Below are 19,903 nucleotides of genomic sequence, written 5' to 3'. Positions count from 1 at the left end.
ATAAAGGCATATGTAGATGCTTAATAGTTGATTATTCAAACATGGATTTAAGATGTCAAAATTATGTGGGACTGCATCATGCAAATTTAATTAGAAAATTCATAAAATGGACTTGGTAAAATTTTTGCTTAGTCAAAACAAGTTATTTACTCGGGATATATTTTCTGGAGTACTCAAGTCATACACATATAAGACACATACCCACTACAAAGATTTGGGATAATAGTATGGTGATTGCTAAAGAATGAATACTTGCCTCTACTCCCAAAATGATATTCGTGGACAAAAATTAGCCAACCACTATCATATACCTTTTAGTTTCCTTGCAAGATAAAACCAATTTCTCACCACCACCATCAACTTCAAACAAAATTAAAAAAATCCAAACGTTATGCAAACTGGTCAAGTCTTTCCATAAGAGAAAAATATGTGACCCACTTATCTAGACACTGTCATAAGTCCACAAAATATGAGTAAGTCTTCACAGAACAAAAGATAGTGAAATAAATAGTAACAAACGTATTGTAAAACTAAGCTAAAAGAGTAACAATATTAAAGAATGAAAACAATAGAAATAGAGAGACAATAGAGAGGAGAACTTTCTTATTCATCTCAATATGTTTCAAGTCTTCTGTTCAATATATACAATATGAATCCTATGCCTCTATTTATAGTGGTGCTTAGAGGCATATAAAAGGGTAGATATAAATATGACATTCAACATATGAGAATGTGGGGAAGAAGATGGTGAAGTAGAAGGAGACATTATATTGAACCTTTGAGATCATGGAGGAAGTGGGAATTTATTTCTAGAGTGGTGGACATCCACACTTATTATTTCATAACATTAATCAATTAATGTTGTATTTTTTAGAAAGGCCTTCTAGTAGCTTATTAATCTTGTTATGAACTATGGCTTGCTCATTTGGTAAGATTGTATAAGAATTGAGAATATTTTGATAGTTTTCACAACTTGTGAGGCTTTTATGCCTATAAGACAAAATACAACTTAAGAAATCCAAACTGCATGTCCAAACGGCTCCTAAATTTGACAGAATTATTTATTTTTTTCCTCTAAAAAGAAAACCATGACTCGTATAATTGGATTACTATTCCAACCATTTTTATCTATAGAAAAGCTAAATGTAAATCGTAAGTCTATCTCAACTCTTCATTTCTTTTTTGCCTAAATTGAAGTCTTAGCTCGTGCATTTACAACTTTCTTGTACTATTTCCTAACTTACATTTTTACATTTGCAACCTTCATTTTCCTACTATTCTGGGTTTCTAATAGACTAAAAGTCCTTCAGGCCCCTTGTGACTGTGAATTGAAATTCAAATAGGCAAACCAAGAAATAATAGAATCGTATGGGTCACAGAGACTCTGAGCTGAAAAGTAAAATAAAATATACTCCTCGAAGTAATTCTGATAATGACAACAAAAGGTTTAAGACACACAATGCATCCAAGAACAGATTCTTGCATAATCTTCCATAAGGTCAAAGTTATCAAAGTTTAGATTTTTCCTTTTCACCTATCTAGTACCAGTAAAGGAAGTGAATATCCCCTAGCAATTCTAACAAATACATAATGGACTAACTTTAAAAGTCATGAACAAACTCTCACCAATCAGATTATGGCTCTCTTTGTCCCCTCTTTAAGTACAAAATACAGATTAACAGCATTAGCCATGAATTGAAGATGTAGAAACACTTCCTGTAAAAGCTTAGCAATTGAAGAAACGAGCAATGGAGACTTTGAGTTGAGCCATGGCGATATCATTCTGGCAGACTGAACTTCCAAAATTTAGCCGATCCTGGTTCTATGATTCTCCATGGTTGGCACACAATGCCAAATATCTTTATCCAATTACACCTGAGCAAGAAACTCTCTTTAGATTGTGCTTTTATAGACCAATCGAGTTGGGCCTCGATTTATTTTTGCTTGATAGCTTCATCATATTTTCTTCCTCCAGTTTTTTCCTTAGAGCAGCCTCCTCCTTTTGTCTTTGAATGAGCTCTAACTCCCGAAGTCGTTCTTCCTCTTTTCGCTGCGCCTCGAGAGCCTCTCTCCTTTGAGCCTCTTGTACCCTCCTGCGATTTTCCTCAAGCATTTTGTCTAGCTCCTCTCTTTCTTTTCGTGCTTTTTCCTGTTTAATCCAGTGTTATGTTAGAAACAATGCCATTGAAAGGTTCACATATCTGTATAATTTACAAAGAACGTGAAAGTTTAACCTCCATGAAATGAAAGACAAGAAACTGTGGAATTGTTAAAAGACAAGATTCATAAATGGAAGAAAGTTAGCAGACACGCTCTCTAAGGTTGAACTAGCAAGTAGGTTTTCGGAGTTACTATAGACAGGAAGGTTTGTAGAGTATATCAGGTTCACAGGCCCATGCCTAACCTCTTGAAGAGAAATACTGCTACTAAAGGACGAGTAGAACAAAGGAAGATTTAAACTTCCCCTGCTTCCTTCCTCATCTGAACTAAGAACTAAAATACTTATCTTTTAGTAGTAAAGAACATGTTATCTTTCATATAAGATCTCATAAGATACGATGACAAAAAGGAGTACAGGAGCAGAGAATATACTGATTAGAAAATATCAACAATGGGTCAAGAGTCAATAACCACCCTACGAGAAACTTACTTCTTTTAGCCTTGCCTCGGTAAGAGCAGCTTGCTTTTCTTTTTCAAGTTGAATCTCCACATCTTCAAACAGTTTTCTATGACCTTCTTCTATTCGTCTCTCTATTTCCAGCTTAACTTCCTCTGAACTCAACTTTTCCTCTACCCTTTTCCTTATTTCTTCCTCCAATCTCTTTGCAGTTTCCTCTTCTAATTGCTTGAGTTCTGCCTCTAGCTGTAGCCTGAAATTTATTCAATTAGTTCAAAATACAGAGCACATGAAATAAAAGCTTAACTCTTCAGCACTTACCAAGTTTGATAGGAAAAACAAGTTAAAGCAACAAGTGTGCTTTTTTTTATTTTTTATGATAAGGTAAGATGTTGAAGCAACAAGCATGATGCACAATGTATCTTGAAACATAATGGCCTGAATGCCCAGAATACCACCAATGAAATGTACAACACATTTTTCAGAGGGCAGACAATCAGGTCATAAACTCCTCTCTTAGTAACCCAACACCAAAAGTCTACAATGGTTGAACGCTATACTAAAACCACTGGTACAAATATGTTAACAAGAGCACTAATTTCGTAAAACGACACTGGATAACTCAACAATGATATATAAGCACACAAAATATATATCACTATCCTTTCACAACGACATAAAAAGATGCGACTACTGCTTGCTTCTTGATGTGGTACACACACACGTGTTATTTAATTTCTTATAGTTTACTTACTGTTGACTTCTTTAACTTAAAGACTAAATCAAACCTCCGGAAAGCAACAATTCAAAGAAGCTCACTATAGATGAGTACTAGGGTGAAACTTAAGAACATAGACTGTAGCCAAAAGAACATCATGACGGCATCACATCGAACAAACCTTTTCTTTTCTTCTTCTTCTTTTTTCAATTTTTCAGCAGCACTTTTACGTTCAGTGGATGTAAGACTAGGACTTCGTGACTTGGGTATAGGAGACACCGAGGAACTGTGACTTCGTTGTCTCCTGTGACGCCTAGTCGTCGGGGACCGGCTTCTTTTGCGCCTTGCAGGTGAACGGCTCCGACGGCGGTGAGGGGTACCAGAGCGACTCTTTCTCCTGCGAAATAAAACAACAATAACTAAAAATGCATAAATGTGATAATGAGAAGGACACAACCAATTTCAACGAAAATCCGCTACTAAAATATAAGCTCTTGTTACAGAAACATAAAATTCCATTGTTGAGTTGAAATATCGCAAGGTAATATGACAAGAGAATTGAAATACACAAAAAAAGCCTTACCACCTAAAAGTGGTTAGGCTTCCTGTTTATTTTAAGTAGAGATAAGCAAGCAGGTCGAAAACAATTATAGCACTGTAGGCAACTAGGGGTTCTCAGGTTTGTACTAGGACTAGGGAAAGAGACAAAAAACCTTACAGTTTTATACAATCCTTGCCTAATCTAAAAATGAAGCAAAAACCTCCTTCTTACTAGGACCGCTGATATTAGTCCAGTGAAAAGTGTTTCTACACGATCTGATTCAGACTGATGCACCACGTCTACATTATCCAATACATCTATTTCCTCTTTCCAACATATACTAAATTTGAACTTTCTTTTTTATTCTTTTTGATAGGTACTTAACTTGAGCTTTCTCACAGCTGAAAATTAAAATATTTTTGGAATTGAATTTGCAGTAATGAGAAATGGGTTTTAGCCAAGGAAATATGAATCATCTGCAAACAGAATTGACTCTTATGTGCTGAATAGAGTTGTTTTGTTGCCGAAACTTGAAATACCAAGGAAATATTAATGTATTATCTTCCTTTTAAAAAATAACCGTGGTGTCCAGGCCAGCTTTCGCGCACCTCGACCAGTTCCATCGAATACCTGCAGCCTCCCACCCGCAACAGGTACCAAGTAACTTTGTCCACCAAAACTACGACAGATGGGAAGTGTCTCTCTGGGAATTGAACCTGAGACCTCGTGGTATTCTCAACCCACTTCATTGACCACTAGGCTGCACCCTTGGGTGCTGTATCATCTTCCTTATATTGAAAGATATGGTTATTTGCTCAAAACTATATCCAGCAAGTCATTGTCGCGTATAAAAGGCTGCAGTTCTAAGTAGAACACACACACTTACACTGTCTGCCTGGCATTCCTAATTCCTATTCGCACACAATTTCATTTAAAAATCAACCTTCTTGTACTCTCTCCCCCTGCCCCTTTTATCCGACTACCACAATCAAACCAGACTATTCAAAAGTACAAGTAGTAACGCAGAAAGTTATATACGTGTAAATATATCGGCATGGATATACATGTAGCAATTAGGAGATTTCTAGTTGAGGCTTTAACAAACTACTAAATGAAGACAAACAACACAGCTTAAATTCCAACAACAACAACAACATACCCAGTGAAATCCCAGAAGGTTCCAACAGATACTAAAAATAGAAAAACAAAAAGAACTGTCTAATCTAAAAAATTGCTAAAAAGTTCCAACAAATCAAAATAGTTACATGAATGCAACAACAAAAGATACATTAATTTCAACTTCTATTCAAACTATTTTCATTTAAATTAGTAACCACACTCCATACAGTTATTTAAAAAATAGAACAAAAATTGCACCTTTTTTGGCAAAACATATGAGTATGTAAATTCATATTCATTAGCAATAAAGCATAAAAATTCAAATTTTCAACCAAAAGAGATGCAAATCCATATGTGTATATGAGCTGGAAAGCACACTCCATACAATTAAAAAGAAAATTTATTTAAAAAAATAGAACAAAAATTGCATCTTTTCGACCAAAGGAGATACCCTTATTCATATACAGTAGCAATAAAGCATAAAAAAAAAAATGCATTTTTCAAAAAAAAAAGAGAGATGCAAATTCATATACATTAGCAATAAAGCATAATTTATCCGTGTCGCTTTCGTTATTTGTATTTCCATATCGCTTTGAATCTCTTAGCCTTATCTGACCTCTTTTTATGCTTTTTATTAAGCCTTGGGTGTTTGAACAAATTGCCGTCCCCACTAGTAAGAGTAAGGTCTGGTCGCAGACACTCTACCTTCCCGTACTTTACCCCCACGGGGATTTCACTGGGTTGTTGTTGTTGTAGCAATAAAGCATAAAAATTGCACCTTTCAACAAAACAGAGCAAATTCATACTAGTATATATTAACAATAAAGCATAACAAAATGCATTTTTCAACCAAAAAAAAAAAAAGGAGAGAGATACAAATTCATATATATTAGCAATAAAGCATAAAAATGCATCTTTGAACAAAACAGAGCAAATTGATACTAGTATATATATTAGGAATAAAGCATAAAAATTGCATTATTTTCAACAAAAAAGGAGCTATGAAGTGGAAGACTAAATAATATTACCTGGTGGAATAGGGTGAGCGGCTTCGATCACGGCGGCTCCGGCGGCTGCTGCGGCGGCGGTGAGAATACGACGGCGACCGCGATATACTCCGTCCCATTATTACACACTTGGGATTGCTGCCTCAATTTTGTGTGCCAATAATAACGGGTTGGAGGGGTATTTTTGGGGCTCCGGTCCGTTAGCTGTTTGGCCCATCAATTCGACCCATCGTGGCCCAAAACAATTGTTGGAAAAATGGGTTTTTTTCACTAATATCAACCGGGTTTTCCTTCGAACACACTGGTTTTTAATTTTTGTTCCTCATAGCTGTGATTTTTAATTTTTGAATCTGCTACTTATTTAATGAAGATATCCATACCTGCTTTAGTCGGCATAATTTCTGTAAGAAAACTGAACTTTTACCTCACTCGGCATAAATTATGCGGCACAAGTTTTGTAGTTTTTTTCAGATTATGTTAGAGTGTTGAAAGTTTTGGCTTAGTTTTGGCTTGTCCGGCATAATTTGTGTGAATGTTATGATACATATGTCGAAGTTAAACGTAAAATATGCCATGCCAAAAATATTGAAGGGCAAAAATTAAAGACCACAAATTTGAAGTATAAAAATTAAAGAGCACCCCGAAGTAGGGGCATTTCTACGAATGACCCGCCAAAGTACCTGTTGGTCAACTAGTTTACCAACATTGTCAAAGTATACACTACTTGTACACTTTAGCGGTATGTGTTGTGTATAAGTATGTATTATATATGTATCTTTAGTATAAAGTATACACTACATATACCCTATATATATATTTTGTAAACTAAATAACTGAATGGTATTTGACTGTAATTTTCCAAAATTTATTTACAGCCCCATACTCATTATATATTAGATAAATTTCTTCTCTTTTAATCCTTTGATATAATACAATTTTCTAAAGTAACAATTATACTACGCTATTAGCCATTGATTCCATTCAACGTAGCACTATTTCCATTCTAGTGTGTTCTGAATAAGAATAACATAATTCTAGACTTTCCATTTTACTTTGTGACAACTGACATGCTTTTATTGCCGTGTGTGAAAAACAAGTAAATAGAATTAGACGTGCATTTCAAAAGCACACTTGACTCTGATTCTCCCATCCCAGTCGTCCTTGCTTTTTTGTATGTTACTTTTAAAATAGCTACTTCAATTCAGGGCCCAATGAGTTCATAAAAATCGTATTTTTCGTCTAAAACTCTAAATGATAAGCTATCGTTTACTTTATTCAATATCCTTTAGAAATAATGATCATTTCAGAATGACTTATGGGCGATCAACGGGAAATAAACCCGCGCGTGCTAAGAATTTTTAAGATTTTCAGAAAGAGATGTCATTCGTTTATTCATAACACACACGTCTAAATTTGAATCTGTCACTTCATTATATTTCTCAAAATGAGGGAAAAGGACAATGTTAGAAAAGGAACGCAGGTCACGGATATGAAAGAGACAATAAAGAGTGTAGTAAATAACTTATTGAATGTTAGTTTTTGGTTGTGGGCATGACCAATAGTGTGTACGGAATACAGACATTGCATGAGCAAAACTGTAAAGTGAGTCCGTGATGTTCTTTTGTCTCTATAACCAAATTAAAGAAAATGGAATGAAAAGAATATCTGTTAGTAATATATTACCCGTCACTTATTGTGCCAAACAAGAATCAATTTGAATCAACTTATTTCAATTATTGTTTAATTTAATAACTTCTCGAGACATTTGGACATATACAGGACCTCACACCACTAGGGACCAAGCTATAGTATTAGGTACGGATTCGGATAACAAAATGAGCTATGGCCTATGAGTACGATGACGGTCTGACAAGTTCAGAACTCATAAACTTCAAATCTTAACTCCGTCTGCACATCAATGGTTGAGAGACGAACCTCATCAGGGGATTCAAAAAAATGCACTTATATACAATACAATATCTCGAGGAAGGGGATTCAATTGAGCCCATTTCGATAAACATGGCTCTGCCTCTGCCCCACTCCATACACAAAATAAAGAGAAAACAACAAGAGAAATGACAGAAATTACTGAATATATTTGAAGAATTAGTTACTAGTTTTTCCTTTTAAAATAGAAAAGGATATTTATATGCATACAAGTCCCTTTAACAAAATGCACAGTCAATATTACAACAAACAACATTGTGTATTTTGTACGAGTGACTTGTGGATTTAAAATGTGTTCATCTTGAAATGAGGATCTTTTTGAATCCTCCTCCTTGAGAACATCTAATTCTAAGAATTACATAAGAAATGAACCTGTAAAGCAAGATAAAACAAACCATAATGAGCAAATTCTTCCTTCTACTTCCTTCACCACCATATCCTTCTTCTTTAAGCACTTGTTCACCACTAGCCAAACACATCCCAAACATGTATTGCAAGCACTTTCCAGAACCAGAAAACTCATTAATCAAGAACCCTTCAAAAGGGTACTTAAAAAGTGACACATAATGCATCTCAATCCAATAATTTGGAATCTCATTTTTTGAAACAAAGTATCCAGAGAACAAAGCACATGATCCGATCACAGCACAAACCAATGAGTTCCCAATGATGAAATTTGGTACTAAGGCACTACAGCAAACAACAACTGAGTTTGCTGTGTATAAAATCAGCCAAATTAGTAGCAAAAAGTGCATGAATGCCATAAACTGCTTTTTCAAACCAACCATCCAGTATAATGGGGTTGAAAAAAGCAATGCGAGAATGAGCAAAAATGGCAAGTAGACAAGGCTGTTTGCTATGACATATGATGAAACTCTATAGCTCCCACAAGAAGTTTCTTTCATTAGTATTTCCCTTTCTTGCAAGAATATTGGTAATGCTTCTGTTGTGCTTGACAACAAATATGTCAAGATGAAGGCAAATAGGCCTACCCTTGCTTGTGCTCCAACTAAATTTTGGTCAAGATTGTAAAATATCGATCCTAACACAAGCCCTGAGACTAACATTTGTAGTGTCTTACAACCAAAAAGCTCCTTTGTTCTGTATATGATTTTCCAAAATCTTATAGTAAGAATCACAATCTCTTGCAATCTTGAATTTGCAAAACCACTTGGGAAATCATCATGGATAGGCATAGGCATAGACTCTTCATCAATTAGCTTAGATTCTTGAAAAAGTTGCTGCAAAGTGAACTTACCTGCAAATGCTTGGTATCAATACAAACTTAGCTAAAGATATGGCACAATGAAAGAAAAAGATCCATATAGGTGATACTACTAGTTGAGGATAGGTTTTAGACTCGTATGGAACTTTTTTTTTTTTTTTAATTATTAGTATTACTTTTATATATTTTTAACGCTTTCTCACTTTTATTTCAATTTATGAAGAATTAACCTAAATAGCCACCCACCCGACTGCTTAAACTAAAATTAGCTGGCGGATGTATAATACATGTATACTCCATGTAAAATTTGTGTATAACTAGTGTATAATCTATGTATACTGGCTAAGAAAAAGTAAAATGTGAATCCGGTCGGTTGTTTGTGTAAAGATCCCATTTCATTTATTATGATGATGATATGATATGAGCTTAATTGAAGAAATGAGGATTCATGTAGCCGACCCTACTTAAGACTTAAAGAGTGAACTTACCTGAATTCTTTATCATGAGTGTTGATTGAGGCAGCAATGTGTGGCTTTGTTTCTGGATTATATCGATCGATTCGATGGCGAATTCCAGGATGTTAACATGAAGGGGAAGTTGTAATCCCATTAGGATCAACCTTAAACTAAGTTGTTCAATGGTTCCATGATGCAAGATTGCACCATTAGCCAAAAGTAGGATGGAATTGAACAACTTCATGATCCTGAAACATGGCTGATGAATACTAAGAATTATCGTTCTACCACGAGTAACAGCCATGGTTTTAAGCATGTCAATGATCTGCAATGCTGAAGTACTGTCAAGACCTGAAGCAATGGCAAAGTCAGAAATTTCGGTAAGGGTGTTCAAGTTCAATATATATATGTATAAAGAGTAATTTTTTACTTATATACACAATATAATTTTCTATATACACAATATAACTTTCTGAGTAAGGCTGTTCAACTGACCACCTTACCTGAAGTTGGCTCATCAAGAATCAAGACTCCAGGGTCATGGATTAGTTCAACTCCAATGGAAACTCTCCTCCTTTCACCACCTGAAATCCCTCGAATTCGATCATCACCAATCCTTGCACCAGCAACATGTTGTAAGCCAAGTTCTTGAATCAAACACTTGACCCTTGAATTCAATTCTTTAGCAGGAAGTTTAAGTCTAAGGTTTGCACTAAAACTTAAAGTTTCTTGAACTGTTAACAGAGGAAATAGAGTGTCCTTTTGTGTAACATAGCCCGAAATCTTCTTGAACCTTGCTTTATCTACTGGTTTTTGGTTCACAAAAATGGATCCACTTTCTGGCTCAATCTTGCCTGCTAAAACTTCTAAAAAAGTAGACTTTCCAGCACCACTTGGACCAACAATGGCTAAAATTTCACCTGATTTTGCTCTGCAATTCACATCCTTAAGCACATGCCTTGTAGCCTTTGGATTATTTCCCTTTTCCAATTCTTTCACTTCATGCAATTCTTGAACTCCACTAGAACACTTGTGATGTTGGTTTCTGCGAAAAAAATTAAAAGGGGTATCTCTTTTTTGTGTATAGATTGTGTAGTTGATGCCTATTGCTTCAATTTCACAACCTTGTTTCTTCATTGAACAAGTTTAACTATAGCTAACTCACACTCACAAATTTGCTTTGTTCTTTGTACTTTTTGTACTCTCTTTTTCCCAAGTTTCTAAATTTTTATTTTGTACTTTAAACTCTTCTTAATATATTTTGTTCATGAGATTCAAGAAATATTGGCAGTTAGTGGCTGGGAGTTGTCAAATTATAATGACCTCTAGTTTTTATTAGAGTTTTTGTTTGATAGTTTCACGTGAACTTGTTTCGTTGAATATAGGTTCACGTGTCACCTTGCATGACAACCTAGAATTCCAATTCAATTGGGAGTATAGTAGTAGTATTATTGATTCTTCAAGTTCATAGCCTTATAGGTTGTTCTTCACCACCTTCCAAAAAAAAAAAAATGGTAAATTTAATTTAGTGTGTTGAAAAAAGATGATTTTTATGAGTTTTTTTTTTGGTCGTACTACAATGATATCACCAGATTAGAGAAATATATTATCAACAACGGTTATGATAGAGTGTTAAGTATTTCCAGAGACGAAGTTAGAATTTGAATTTATGAGTTTTGAATTTTAGAAAAGATAAGTTACCGAGTGCTAGTGAAATTATTTATATATAAGTGAATTAAGTTCTTCCGAACCCGTAAGCTGCATTGTGATTCTGCTCGATCCGGAGTACTCTTTCATCCTTAACCATAGATCTCGAACTAAAGTCCTTGATGTGGAGCTGTCTTTGTTAAAGAACGTTTTATCCTTCTAAAGGTGGAATTTCCGGCGTGAATCCATCATTTAGTCGGCCCATTGCATGTTCCCAACACAGGGTGCAGTGGGAAAAAAACACGAATGATATTATAGACATGATTGTGGCTTTGGATATTTTACTTTGCCAAGATAATGTTAGTCTCCTTGCAACTTGCAAGCTCTTTTGTGGAATTTATTTTTCTAAGTTGATATGTATAACCCGTGATTCTTCCTATTGTACAAAGTCAATTAAAAATTTTAAAAAATTGGAAAAGATTAGAGTATCAAAAAGTAAAGTCATTTCATTAGAAACAAATATAGTTCATCATAACATTATATCCATGAAGTTGGCTGGATGATGCAAATTAAATATTACTAGCTTTAATTTACAATACTCCTTTTTGACTTGTAATATTTGGTTGTACAATCGTCGAAGCAGCCTTCCATTTTCTTTTCATCTGCAACCAAAAGAATAAAAAAGAACAAATATTAAGTTTGGATTCATGGTTTCAGAAAAAATTAGAGGGCTTAGTAACAAAAGCCTTGAAGGTTGGTTCTGGAAATACCTATCATTTTTTTTTGCGCGGATTGTCCTTCTTTTGGGGTGGTCTTTAATTTTTGTCCCTCAAATTGGTGGTCTTTAATTTTTATCCTTCGCCTAATACTCCAAGATTCTGGGTTCGAACCCCAGCTCAGTTAAAAAAAAAAAAAAAAATTGCAAGGTAGAGGTTTGGCTTCGCAAGGCAGAATTTTGCCTTCAAAACTCTGCCTTAAGGTAGAATTTGCCTAAAGGTAGGCATATAAAATTTTGCCTTAAGGCAGAACTTTCAAGTCGCTTTTCTTTGCATTTTGAATTTCTATTTTCTAAATGCTTGATGTTTGTAAAATTGCAAGCAGTGATGGCTGTGCATGATGACGTAAATGGGTCGATTGAAAAATCAAGCAGTGGCATGGATGAGTTGCCAATTTTCCATGCTGAGAATATGCAAAACAACATGAAAGTCATTTAGGCAAAATTTTGCCTGAATCATGCAAAACTCTGCCTTAAGGTTCCAAACTCTGTCTTGCGATTTTTTTTAAAAAATTTTGACTAACGACGGTTCGAACCCAAAACCGAAGGGTTCTAATGAAGGACAAAAATTAAAGACCACCAATTTAATGGGCAAAAATTACAGACCACCCCAAAATAGGGCATTCCTGCTAATGGCCCAATAGCTATTGGACTTGGTCCATCATAATAGGTGTTATTAGCCCGTTAGCCTATTGATTTGTCTTCCTAAACCCTACCTATAAATACACTATTATGGGTATCGGAAAATACAAGTTTTTTCACCATAATAAGTTGGCTAGGATTTAAAAAAAAAAAACGATATGCATCTTCTGGATGATATCTGGGTTATGGATAAAGGAAATTTGTCTGCTTTGAAGGATTCCGATGACATAAATTGTGGTTGCTGCATATCCGCATATAAGTCTCCTAACTAATATTTACGAGACTTAAAACTACAGTTGGCTTTTCCATATGAAAGATGAGGGTTCTACTTTCTCTGATTTACATATTTGCTAAGAATTTATGGTCCTGATTATATACAAATTATTGGTTTTGTATTTCCTTTTCTTTTTTGGAATCCAAACCAATTAGATCACTTCAAACAATGAATTTTATAAATTGAAATCTTGGATCCATCCCCGAAAATCAGGGGCGCAGCTAGCTAGGAGACGCAAGGGGTCGCGTTTCATTCGAATCCCAACAACAACAACAACAGCAACAACATAGGGGAGGGTAGAGTGTACGCAAACCTTACTCCTACATTGGGAGGGTAGAGAGGTTGCTTTTGGTAGGTCCTCGGCATAAGGACAAGCGACTCAAAGCAGGATGAAAAAGAAATAACAAATAAATCATGGCAACATATTATAAAAGCATGATAGAGCAGTAATACTACGATTACTAGTATGGTTCATTCGAATCCCCTTCAAGTAAAAATTATACTGTATATATAAAAGGTCAAAATTATACCTGTGTTGACATTGGCGCAGTTCTCATAACAACTAGTGTTATGAGTCATAGCTTGATAAATTCTAGGAATTGTGCATCTTTTTGTGCAAGCATGATTGCAGATGACAGGTTGAGCAGAAAGAATACATGTAAGTCTGCATAAGGTTTTGCAAGATATTTTACTGTCACTAATATTTGCTGCAATAACATGATTTGCTACCATCATGAAAAATATTGCAAATCCAAACACCATTCTGAGATTATTCATGGTTGTAATATATGTTTTTTATTTGATTAACAAATGTTTAAAATAAAAAGATGATGCTATTTGTAAGTCAAGTTTGTTCACTCTGCATTTATTATATTGCATAAATGTTCAGGTATAATCAGATTTTGCTATTCTGTCTGTCCTTATCTTCTTCCATTCTCACTTGGTCAAAGTCAAAAAATGAAATAAATTTCTTTCTCTATACTAGTTCTTAGATTACTTTCTTGCTACTCCTTTAGTCCAAAATTATTCTAATTTTTTGCTTCTCAAGATTTAAATTAAGAGAATTTTGACTAATATTTTAAAATGTATCTCTTCATCATATTAACATGGAAAAAAAATGCAACATAAATACTACTTTATGTATAGTCTTTTAATATATATATATATATATATATATATATATATATATATATATATTAAAATATTTTGTTGATCTAATGTATTCGTAAACTAGTTAAATTGACTCTCGGAAAGAAAAAAATAATACTTACTTTGGATAGAAGGGTAATTTGAGTATTTTTTTTTTTTTTTTACTTGCACAGTCCTCCAGACAGACAAAAATTGCAATCGCATATCATTATAACTTCGAACAAGCAATACTATATATTATGCCAAACTAAGCTTAACAAGTCAAATTCACTCAGCCAATCAAGTCCAATTAATCCATGTTTAAATTCCAAATCGAAACGAGTTACAGGAATCATATTAATTACATATGGTTGTAACAAATACTCATGGTGATTGCTCTTAATTTTAGAATTAATTGCGGTCAGCAATGGTCTTTATATTTATATGATCCGAACCAATTTTAATGCATTAGTTAGTGGAAAACAACCAAGTTTAATGTTGTCTATATTAGTTAGTGAAATTCTTTGTGTGTGTGTTCTAACGACAGAAATATTAATAATTAACATGCATCATAACAAAATAGCAAATCCAGAATACATCATATTACATCCTAATCTATATATATAAATTATCCAATGCACACTAATTGGTTACACATTTATCCAACTGGCTGTTGATATTTCTGAAAATTTCATAATTAATTGGTTACACATTTATTTTACAACTAACTAAATTGTAGCAATATTGTTTAAAATAAATGCCCTTTGGTACTTTACTACAGTTCGGGGACAATGTACAACGTGATTACTTTTTTTTTCATTATTATTTGTGCATCACGCGGGTACTTATACTACTACATACAGCTACCTAACAACAAAAGTAATTTCTAGTTTACATGCACCACATTACATTTTCATATGGGGAAGTAAACCGCACTAGCTAGTTAAGTTGTGAGTAAGGTTAGATATATTGAATTTTTGGCTCTTCCTAAACATTGACGAGTGGATTTTAGAGGGTCACAACAATTCACATCAGTCTTTCCCAAAACTAAAAAAGCTTTTTTTAAAAAATAAAAAATTGAGCTTGTAATAACTCAACTTTTAACTTTAATTTGCTCTTTCAACGTAACAAGTAGTTTGTGGATTGTAAACAAACAGCTGCATGCTTTGCTGTCCAAAGGAACCAAACTTTTTTCCTTTGGTATTATTATTTTGAGAACGCACACATACACATCAAACTTTAATCTTCATTAGTTCAATCACTACATATAAAAGCTTTAATCAGAACAAGACATATATGCATAGATGGAGAAAAAAGCAAGGCTATCAATTCCTATTTTTGTTGGTAAAGATAATGTACTCTCAAATAAGACAATGTTCGGAGGAAAGCATGGTAAGTGTGAAAGTGATGTGCGTGATTTCATGCTGATAATATGCATGTCTACACAATTCCAGAAGTTGAAAACACTTAAAATTAATTTAAGACGAAGACTAGCTAGTAACTAATCTTTATGTATGCCCGTTCTGATTATACACAAATTCTATTCACAGTTTTATTAATTAGGAAAATACTACCATATTTATGGGGTTTTGGTCATTTAATTTGATTTTGGTACGCTTTGACGTTGTTGCTTTTCTATTTTTCATGATGATTGATGTTTCCTTACAAGGACTCCTGGACTATTCGGACACGAAGAAAAGAACTTATCATACTCAAATTTCATGCTTTGATTCCCTTTTTTACAATCTTGTCATTTTCGACAACATTTTTACGTGTGCATCTTTGTGTTTGCACACGTAAAATCTTAGTAGTACTACTGGTTTCTACTTTTGTGTCACATACTCACATTGGATCACCATCATGAACATGATCATCCACCCAGTTTATTAGTCCCACTAATTAAGCTAATCAACCAAACGATGCTTATCTCAATAGAACTGTCTTTTATTAGTTTTAAATTAAAAGAGAATTAAACGACAAAAAACATGTAAAGATGCTTGTAAGTGAAGCTACTTCAAATTAAAGGGAAAAAATATCCACTTCCTGCGAAAACAATTCATCAATACTTGTCTATCTTTGTTACCAGCCGCCGGTGAACTCTCAAGAAACGTTATCAAAATTCAAAAGCTCCAATTTTTCATTTCTAATCAACACGTACCCTAAATCAGTGGCAAAGCCATAAAGGATCGTCAGTTCAATATTTTTAACCAAAAAAATTAGTATTGTGTATATAAAATTTTGTATCGCATATATAATTCATGAATTATACTTTTTATATATACATATTATCTTTTGAATATTCTTAACAAAATTCTTAATTTTTCCACCCCAGTACTAAACCCGTGATCCGTGAATTTGAAATTCTCATTATTAGATATAGATCATATTCACCATTATAACGGGATGTAATAGAATAAATGGGTTCCCCGCCCTTAACCAAAAGAAGCATTTTCCTCACATGAGTACTACGTGATTCTAATTAATCTGAATTAGTCAAACCAGTAAATTTCAAATATCAGATAATTAAAATGAAAAAGAAGATGTAGATGTTAAACCAGTATTACAAGTATTTAGCAGGAACCCCACATGTAAGTCATGAATAGCAGATGTTATATACATTTAATATAATTATAATAAGGCTTTAAATCATGAATACTTCAAATTTTGATTGTTTGAACAATACATCACTAAGCTGACAACTTTAAGTTTCTCTTATAACATTAATTCCAGCAGCCTTTGAAAACTTATAACGTCAAACTTGTTTCATCACAATTGCACACTCTTCACTTGTAATCAACCTTAGCTTCACTACCTATCCTCGGCAAAATCAAATTAGTTTTAGAGTCCATTACAATTTATGTTACTTAGTATCTTAGTTAATGACTTTTTTCATAGGAGATTTATACTGGTAAGAGATGTACGGTTTGGAATAGAGGTAGAGTAGTGTGGGGTCATGTTACTATATATTTTCTTCTATAAAAAGAAAACAGCAGCATTCGTCAACTCTTATATATATCATTCTTACTTCTTCTTCTTTAATTATCAACTCCCAAACTAACCCTGATTAAAGGGAAACCTATATAACTAGCCAGAAGAAGAAGCTTTATAAATATTCACTCTATATATAGTTCTCTGCTAGCTAGCTAGCTCATATTTATTTTGTTAGTGATGATGATGGAGGATCAAAGGGTTGGTGATCTTCCTCCAGGATTTAGCTTTGATCCAACGGATGAAGAGCTTGTGTTATATTATCTCAAAAGTAAATTAGCTGCAAGTAATTTGCCGCTCTACCCAAGCATCAATATTCCTGTTCTTGATTTTTCTTCTTCTGATCCTTGGGAACTCAATGGTATGTTTATTGATATTTCTCCATTAGCACTTGTTTGTATTTTCGTTTTGCCCTTAATTAAAAGGATTAAATAGTTCTAATTTCTTGGATCAGCTAGCTTAATGATCACCTTTAATTAGAATCGTCTCCCACGAGAAAATATCATTTTTGGAGCTTGAGAAGGCCTTTCATAAAGTTTATTTTATTGTTTTACTATATATATATATATATATATATATATATATATATATCCCATTAAATTACATATTTTTCTTGTCTATTCTTGAGTAATATGATCAATCTTCATTTTCAAACTTCTTGAAAGAAAAAAAAAATCATTTTTGGAGCTTGAGATGACCTATTTTTAGTTGATTTTATTGTTTTACTATCCCATTAAAATACATTTTTCTTGGATATTCTAAATTATGTGATCAATCTTTCATTTTCAAACTTCTTGAGATGACTATTTTCAAAAAAGAAGATCAATTTTCCAAAATGTGTACTGTATTTATAAGAGTTCTCTTAACAAACTTTACATATTAACATTTCAACTGAAAGATATTCTGCACCTCGTACTATTTTTTATAGTTCAATTATGAACTTTCAAATTCTACTTTTATAAGACAACTTGTTCAAATCCACATCAAATTAGCCCTGAACAAATTAAATCGCCCCACTTTCCTAGTTGATCAAATTAAGATGGAAGGGTAAAATATACTAGTATCTTTTATTTTTTCCTCTTATTCTAATTAATTGAAGTTCATGGGGATAATTTTCTTGGACTAATTTAAATATTTTTACCTGTTTCGTATATGCTTGGATGATTAATAGAGAGGGCTTTGTGGAGCAAAAACAAGTGGTATTTCTTCAGCCAAGTGAAGGAAAATATTCGAGCTACTGCAAAAGGATATTGGAAGGAACTAAATATGAGTGAGCCAATTATACTCATAAGTTGTGGAGAGAAAATAGTAGGAATAAAAGAGTACTTTGTGTACTATATTAGTAATATTCATGAAGAAGTACAGACTAGTTGGATTATGGAAGAATTTCACCTCTCTAGCAATAATTCCTTCAAGAAGAGAGAAAATGAGAAGCTATCGGTATGTAAATACTGGTATTACTCCTTCCTTCTTATCTCATAGGATTTAATTCAAAGTTTCAAATTATGTAAACAAAAATTCAAGTTATGATCTATGTTGCTCGGATTGTAATTCAAAAATACTCCTGGGTGCGTGTCGGATTCCTAAAAATAAATGCATTTTTTTAGGACCCGACAGTACGGATGCGACAATATACTTTTGGAGAGTCCGAGCAACATAGATCGGTTGAATTTTTATTTAGACAGTGTAAAAAACTTTTACATTATCAGTATTACATTAACAATTTAACAATCGATAATATACTTATTTATCAGTTGACAGCACAAAAATTATGTACACAATGTAAAAATTAATTGAAAGTTCATATTAAATGTTTTATAATAGGGAGTTATTTAGGTTTTCAATAAAATTAATGTTGAATTTCAAATTTTCCCTTCGCTTAATGTTGAATTTAACCAGTCTGTAATGTTAAATCATCCTCTAAATCCATCTAAGAAAATTTATAAATGGAAAAACTTAAACTTTTATTTATATATAACGTGTGATAAAAACCACCTCTCTTGGAATTCATGAATTTTTCACCTTGCATTTTTTTCTTTTCGAATTTATATTTTTCTCTTTTCATTTTCAGGAATGGGTTCTATGTAGAGTACATGAATCGATCAACGATTCTCAAGGCAAAAATTGTGATGATGAAGTTGAGCTCTCAGCTTTGGACGAAGTTTTTTTATCAATGGATTATGATCAAGAAGAGGAGGAAATAAGTTTTCCATATTAATTAATTATATTAGAGCTAATTAATTGAAAGTATGGCTTGCAAGGACAGACTATATGTCTTAATTAATGTTGTAACACACGGTCTGTCATATAATTATACTTTAAGTACATAGATGTATATATATAAAATATCAATGTAATACTGGTTGATAACATGTAGTCTTTTATATCAATATACTTTTGAGTGCATGTACATTTATGTAATATTGTAGCACCATGTCTCTCATATAATTATACGTTGTGTATATATAATATTGAATGTGTTTCTCATATTTTCTCATAGGCGTATAGAAAATATTATAAAATTTGGGGTTGACACCTATAGGGCATACAATAAATTCCAACCCATTTATTGGCATGGGCTAACAAGAAATTAACCAATTTGCCTTGTCTAGCTAGTGTGCCCAAATTCATTTCTTGCTTGATCATCTAATTTACTAATAATATCCTCGCATAGGCTTATAGTTTTCCTCATGACTTACACATGTGAAATATTTGACTATGGTATTATATGATTACTAGTGGGGAGAAGCCCCAATTTTTTGCGCGGATTACCCTTCAAAGGCACTGGTCTTTAATTTTTGCCCTTCGTTTAAAAAAGTG

The 19,903-nt window shown here is 33.3% G+C and overlaps 4 protein-coding genes across 5 annotated transcripts; 1 reads left to right on the top strand and 3 right to left on the bottom strand.

Moving 5' to 3' along the window:
• Positions 1–1,464: 1,464 nt before the first annotated feature.
• Positions 1,465–6,183, bottom strand: LOC132067978 (uncharacterized protein At1g10890). The gene is made up of 4 exons (XM_059461417.1): positions 6,024–6,183; positions 3,517–3,732; positions 2,651–2,870; positions 1,465–2,149 (listed from the first exon to the last, which is right to left on the bottom strand). Exons 1-4 carry the CDS (start codon positions 6,119–6,121, stop codon positions 1,907–1,909), a joined length of 777 nt encoding a protein of 258 aa, XP_059317400.1. The 5' UTR covers positions 6,122–6,183; the 3' UTR covers positions 1,465–1,906.
• A 1,848-nt stretch (positions 6,184–8,031) lies between these two features.
• On the bottom strand, positions 8,032–10,905 carry LOC132067977 (ABC transporter G family member 5). Of its 2 annotated transcripts, none has more exons than XM_059461415.1 (3): positions 10,133–10,905; positions 9,663–9,980; positions 8,032–9,216 (listed from the first exon to the last, which is right to left on the bottom strand). In XM_059461415.1, exons 1-3 carry the CDS (start codon positions 10,764–10,766, stop codon positions 8,246–8,248), a joined length of 1,923 nt encoding a protein of 640 aa, XP_059317398.1. In that variant the 5' UTR covers positions 10,767–10,905; the 3' UTR covers positions 8,032–8,245. The 2 variants fall into 2 exon arrangements, with proteins under 2 accessions (XP_059317398.1, XP_059317399.1); XM_059461416.1 differs by having other exon boundaries at positions 8,035–9,207; positions 10,133–10,903.
• An 851-nt stretch (positions 10,906–11,756) lies between these two features.
• LOC132066825 (uncharacterized) lies at positions 11,757–13,808 on the bottom strand. The gene is made up of 2 exons (XM_059460027.1): positions 13,498–13,808; positions 11,757–11,938 (listed from the first exon to the last, which is right to left on the bottom strand). Exons 1-2 carry the CDS (start codon positions 13,742–13,744, stop codon positions 11,862–11,864), a joined length of 324 nt encoding a protein of 107 aa, XP_059316010.1. The 5' UTR covers positions 13,745–13,808; the 3' UTR covers positions 11,757–11,861.
• Positions 13,809–17,067: 3,259 nt separating this feature from the next.
• On the top strand, positions 17,068–19,541 carry LOC132066824 (NAC domain-containing protein 104-like). The gene is made up of 3 exons (XM_059460026.1): positions 17,068–17,444; positions 18,255–18,523; positions 19,155–19,541. The coding sequence occupies exons 1-3, from the start codon at positions 17,264–17,266 to the stop codon at positions 19,299–19,301; spliced, it is 597 nt and encodes a 198-aa protein (XP_059316009.1). The 5' UTR covers positions 17,068–17,263; the 3' UTR covers positions 19,302–19,541.
• The last annotated feature ends 362 nt before the right edge of the window (positions 19,542–19,903 follow it).

Source organism: Lycium ferocissimum, chromosome 8 (assembly GCF_029784015.1).
Source record: "Lycium ferocissimum isolate CSIRO_LF1 chromosome 8, AGI_CSIRO_Lferr_CH_V1, whole genome shotgun sequence".
In the NCBI taxonomy this organism is placed as follows: Eukaryota; Viridiplantae; Streptophyta; class Magnoliopsida; order Solanales; family Solanaceae; genus Lycium; species Lycium ferocissimum.
The sequence above is the reverse complement of the archived record's forward strand: the minus strand, read 5'-3'. Positions and strand labels throughout refer to the sequence as shown.

Excerpts from the sequence above, each read along its gene's own strand:
- LOC132067978 (XM_059461417.1), bottom strand. The coding sequence starts at position 6,121 with ATGGGACGGAGTATATCGCGGTCGCCGTCGTATTCTCACCGCCGCCGC. Across the intron at positions 2,871-3,516 it reads GAAGAAGAAGAAAAGAAAAG|GCTACAGCTAGAGGCAGAAC; the intron begins GTTTGTTCGATG and ends AATAAATTTCAG. Across the intron at positions 2,150-2,650 it reads CCGAGGCAAGGCTAAAAGAA|GAAAAAGCACGAAAAGAAAG; the intron begins GTAAGTTTCTCG and ends TGGATTAAACAG.
- LOC132067977 (XM_059461415.1), bottom strand. The coding sequence starts at position 10,766 with ATGAAGAAACAAGGTTGTGAAATTGAAGCAATAGGCATCAACTACACA. Across the intron at positions 9,981-10,132 it reads TCTTGATGAGCCAACTTCAG|GTCTTGACAGTACTTCAGCA; the intron begins GTAAGGTGGTCA and ends CCATTGCTTCAG. Across the intron at positions 9,217-9,662 it reads ACTCATGATAAAGAATTCAG|CATTTGCAGGTAAGTTCACT; the intron begins GTAAGTTCACTC and ends ATTGATACCAAG.
- LOC132066825 (XM_059460027.1), bottom strand. The coding sequence starts at position 13,744 with ATGAATAATCTCAGAATGGTGTTTGGATTTGCAATATTTTTCATGATG. Across the intron at positions 11,939-13,497 it reads CTGCGCCAATGTCAACACAG|ATGAAAAGAAAATGGAAGGC; the intron begins GTATAATTTTGA and ends TTTTGGTTGCAG.
- LOC132066824 (XM_059460026.1), top strand. The coding sequence starts at position 17,264 with ATGATGATGGAGGATCAAAGGGTTGGTGATCTTCCTCCAGGATTTAGC. Across the intron at positions 17,445-18,254 it reads TGATCCTTGGGAACTCAATG|AGAGGGCTTTGTGGAGCAAA; the intron begins GTATGTTTATTG and ends GATGATTAATAG. Across the intron at positions 18,524-19,154 it reads GAGAAAATGAGAAGCTATCG|GAATGGGTTCTATGTAGAGT; the intron begins GTATGTAAATAC and ends TTTCATTTTCAG.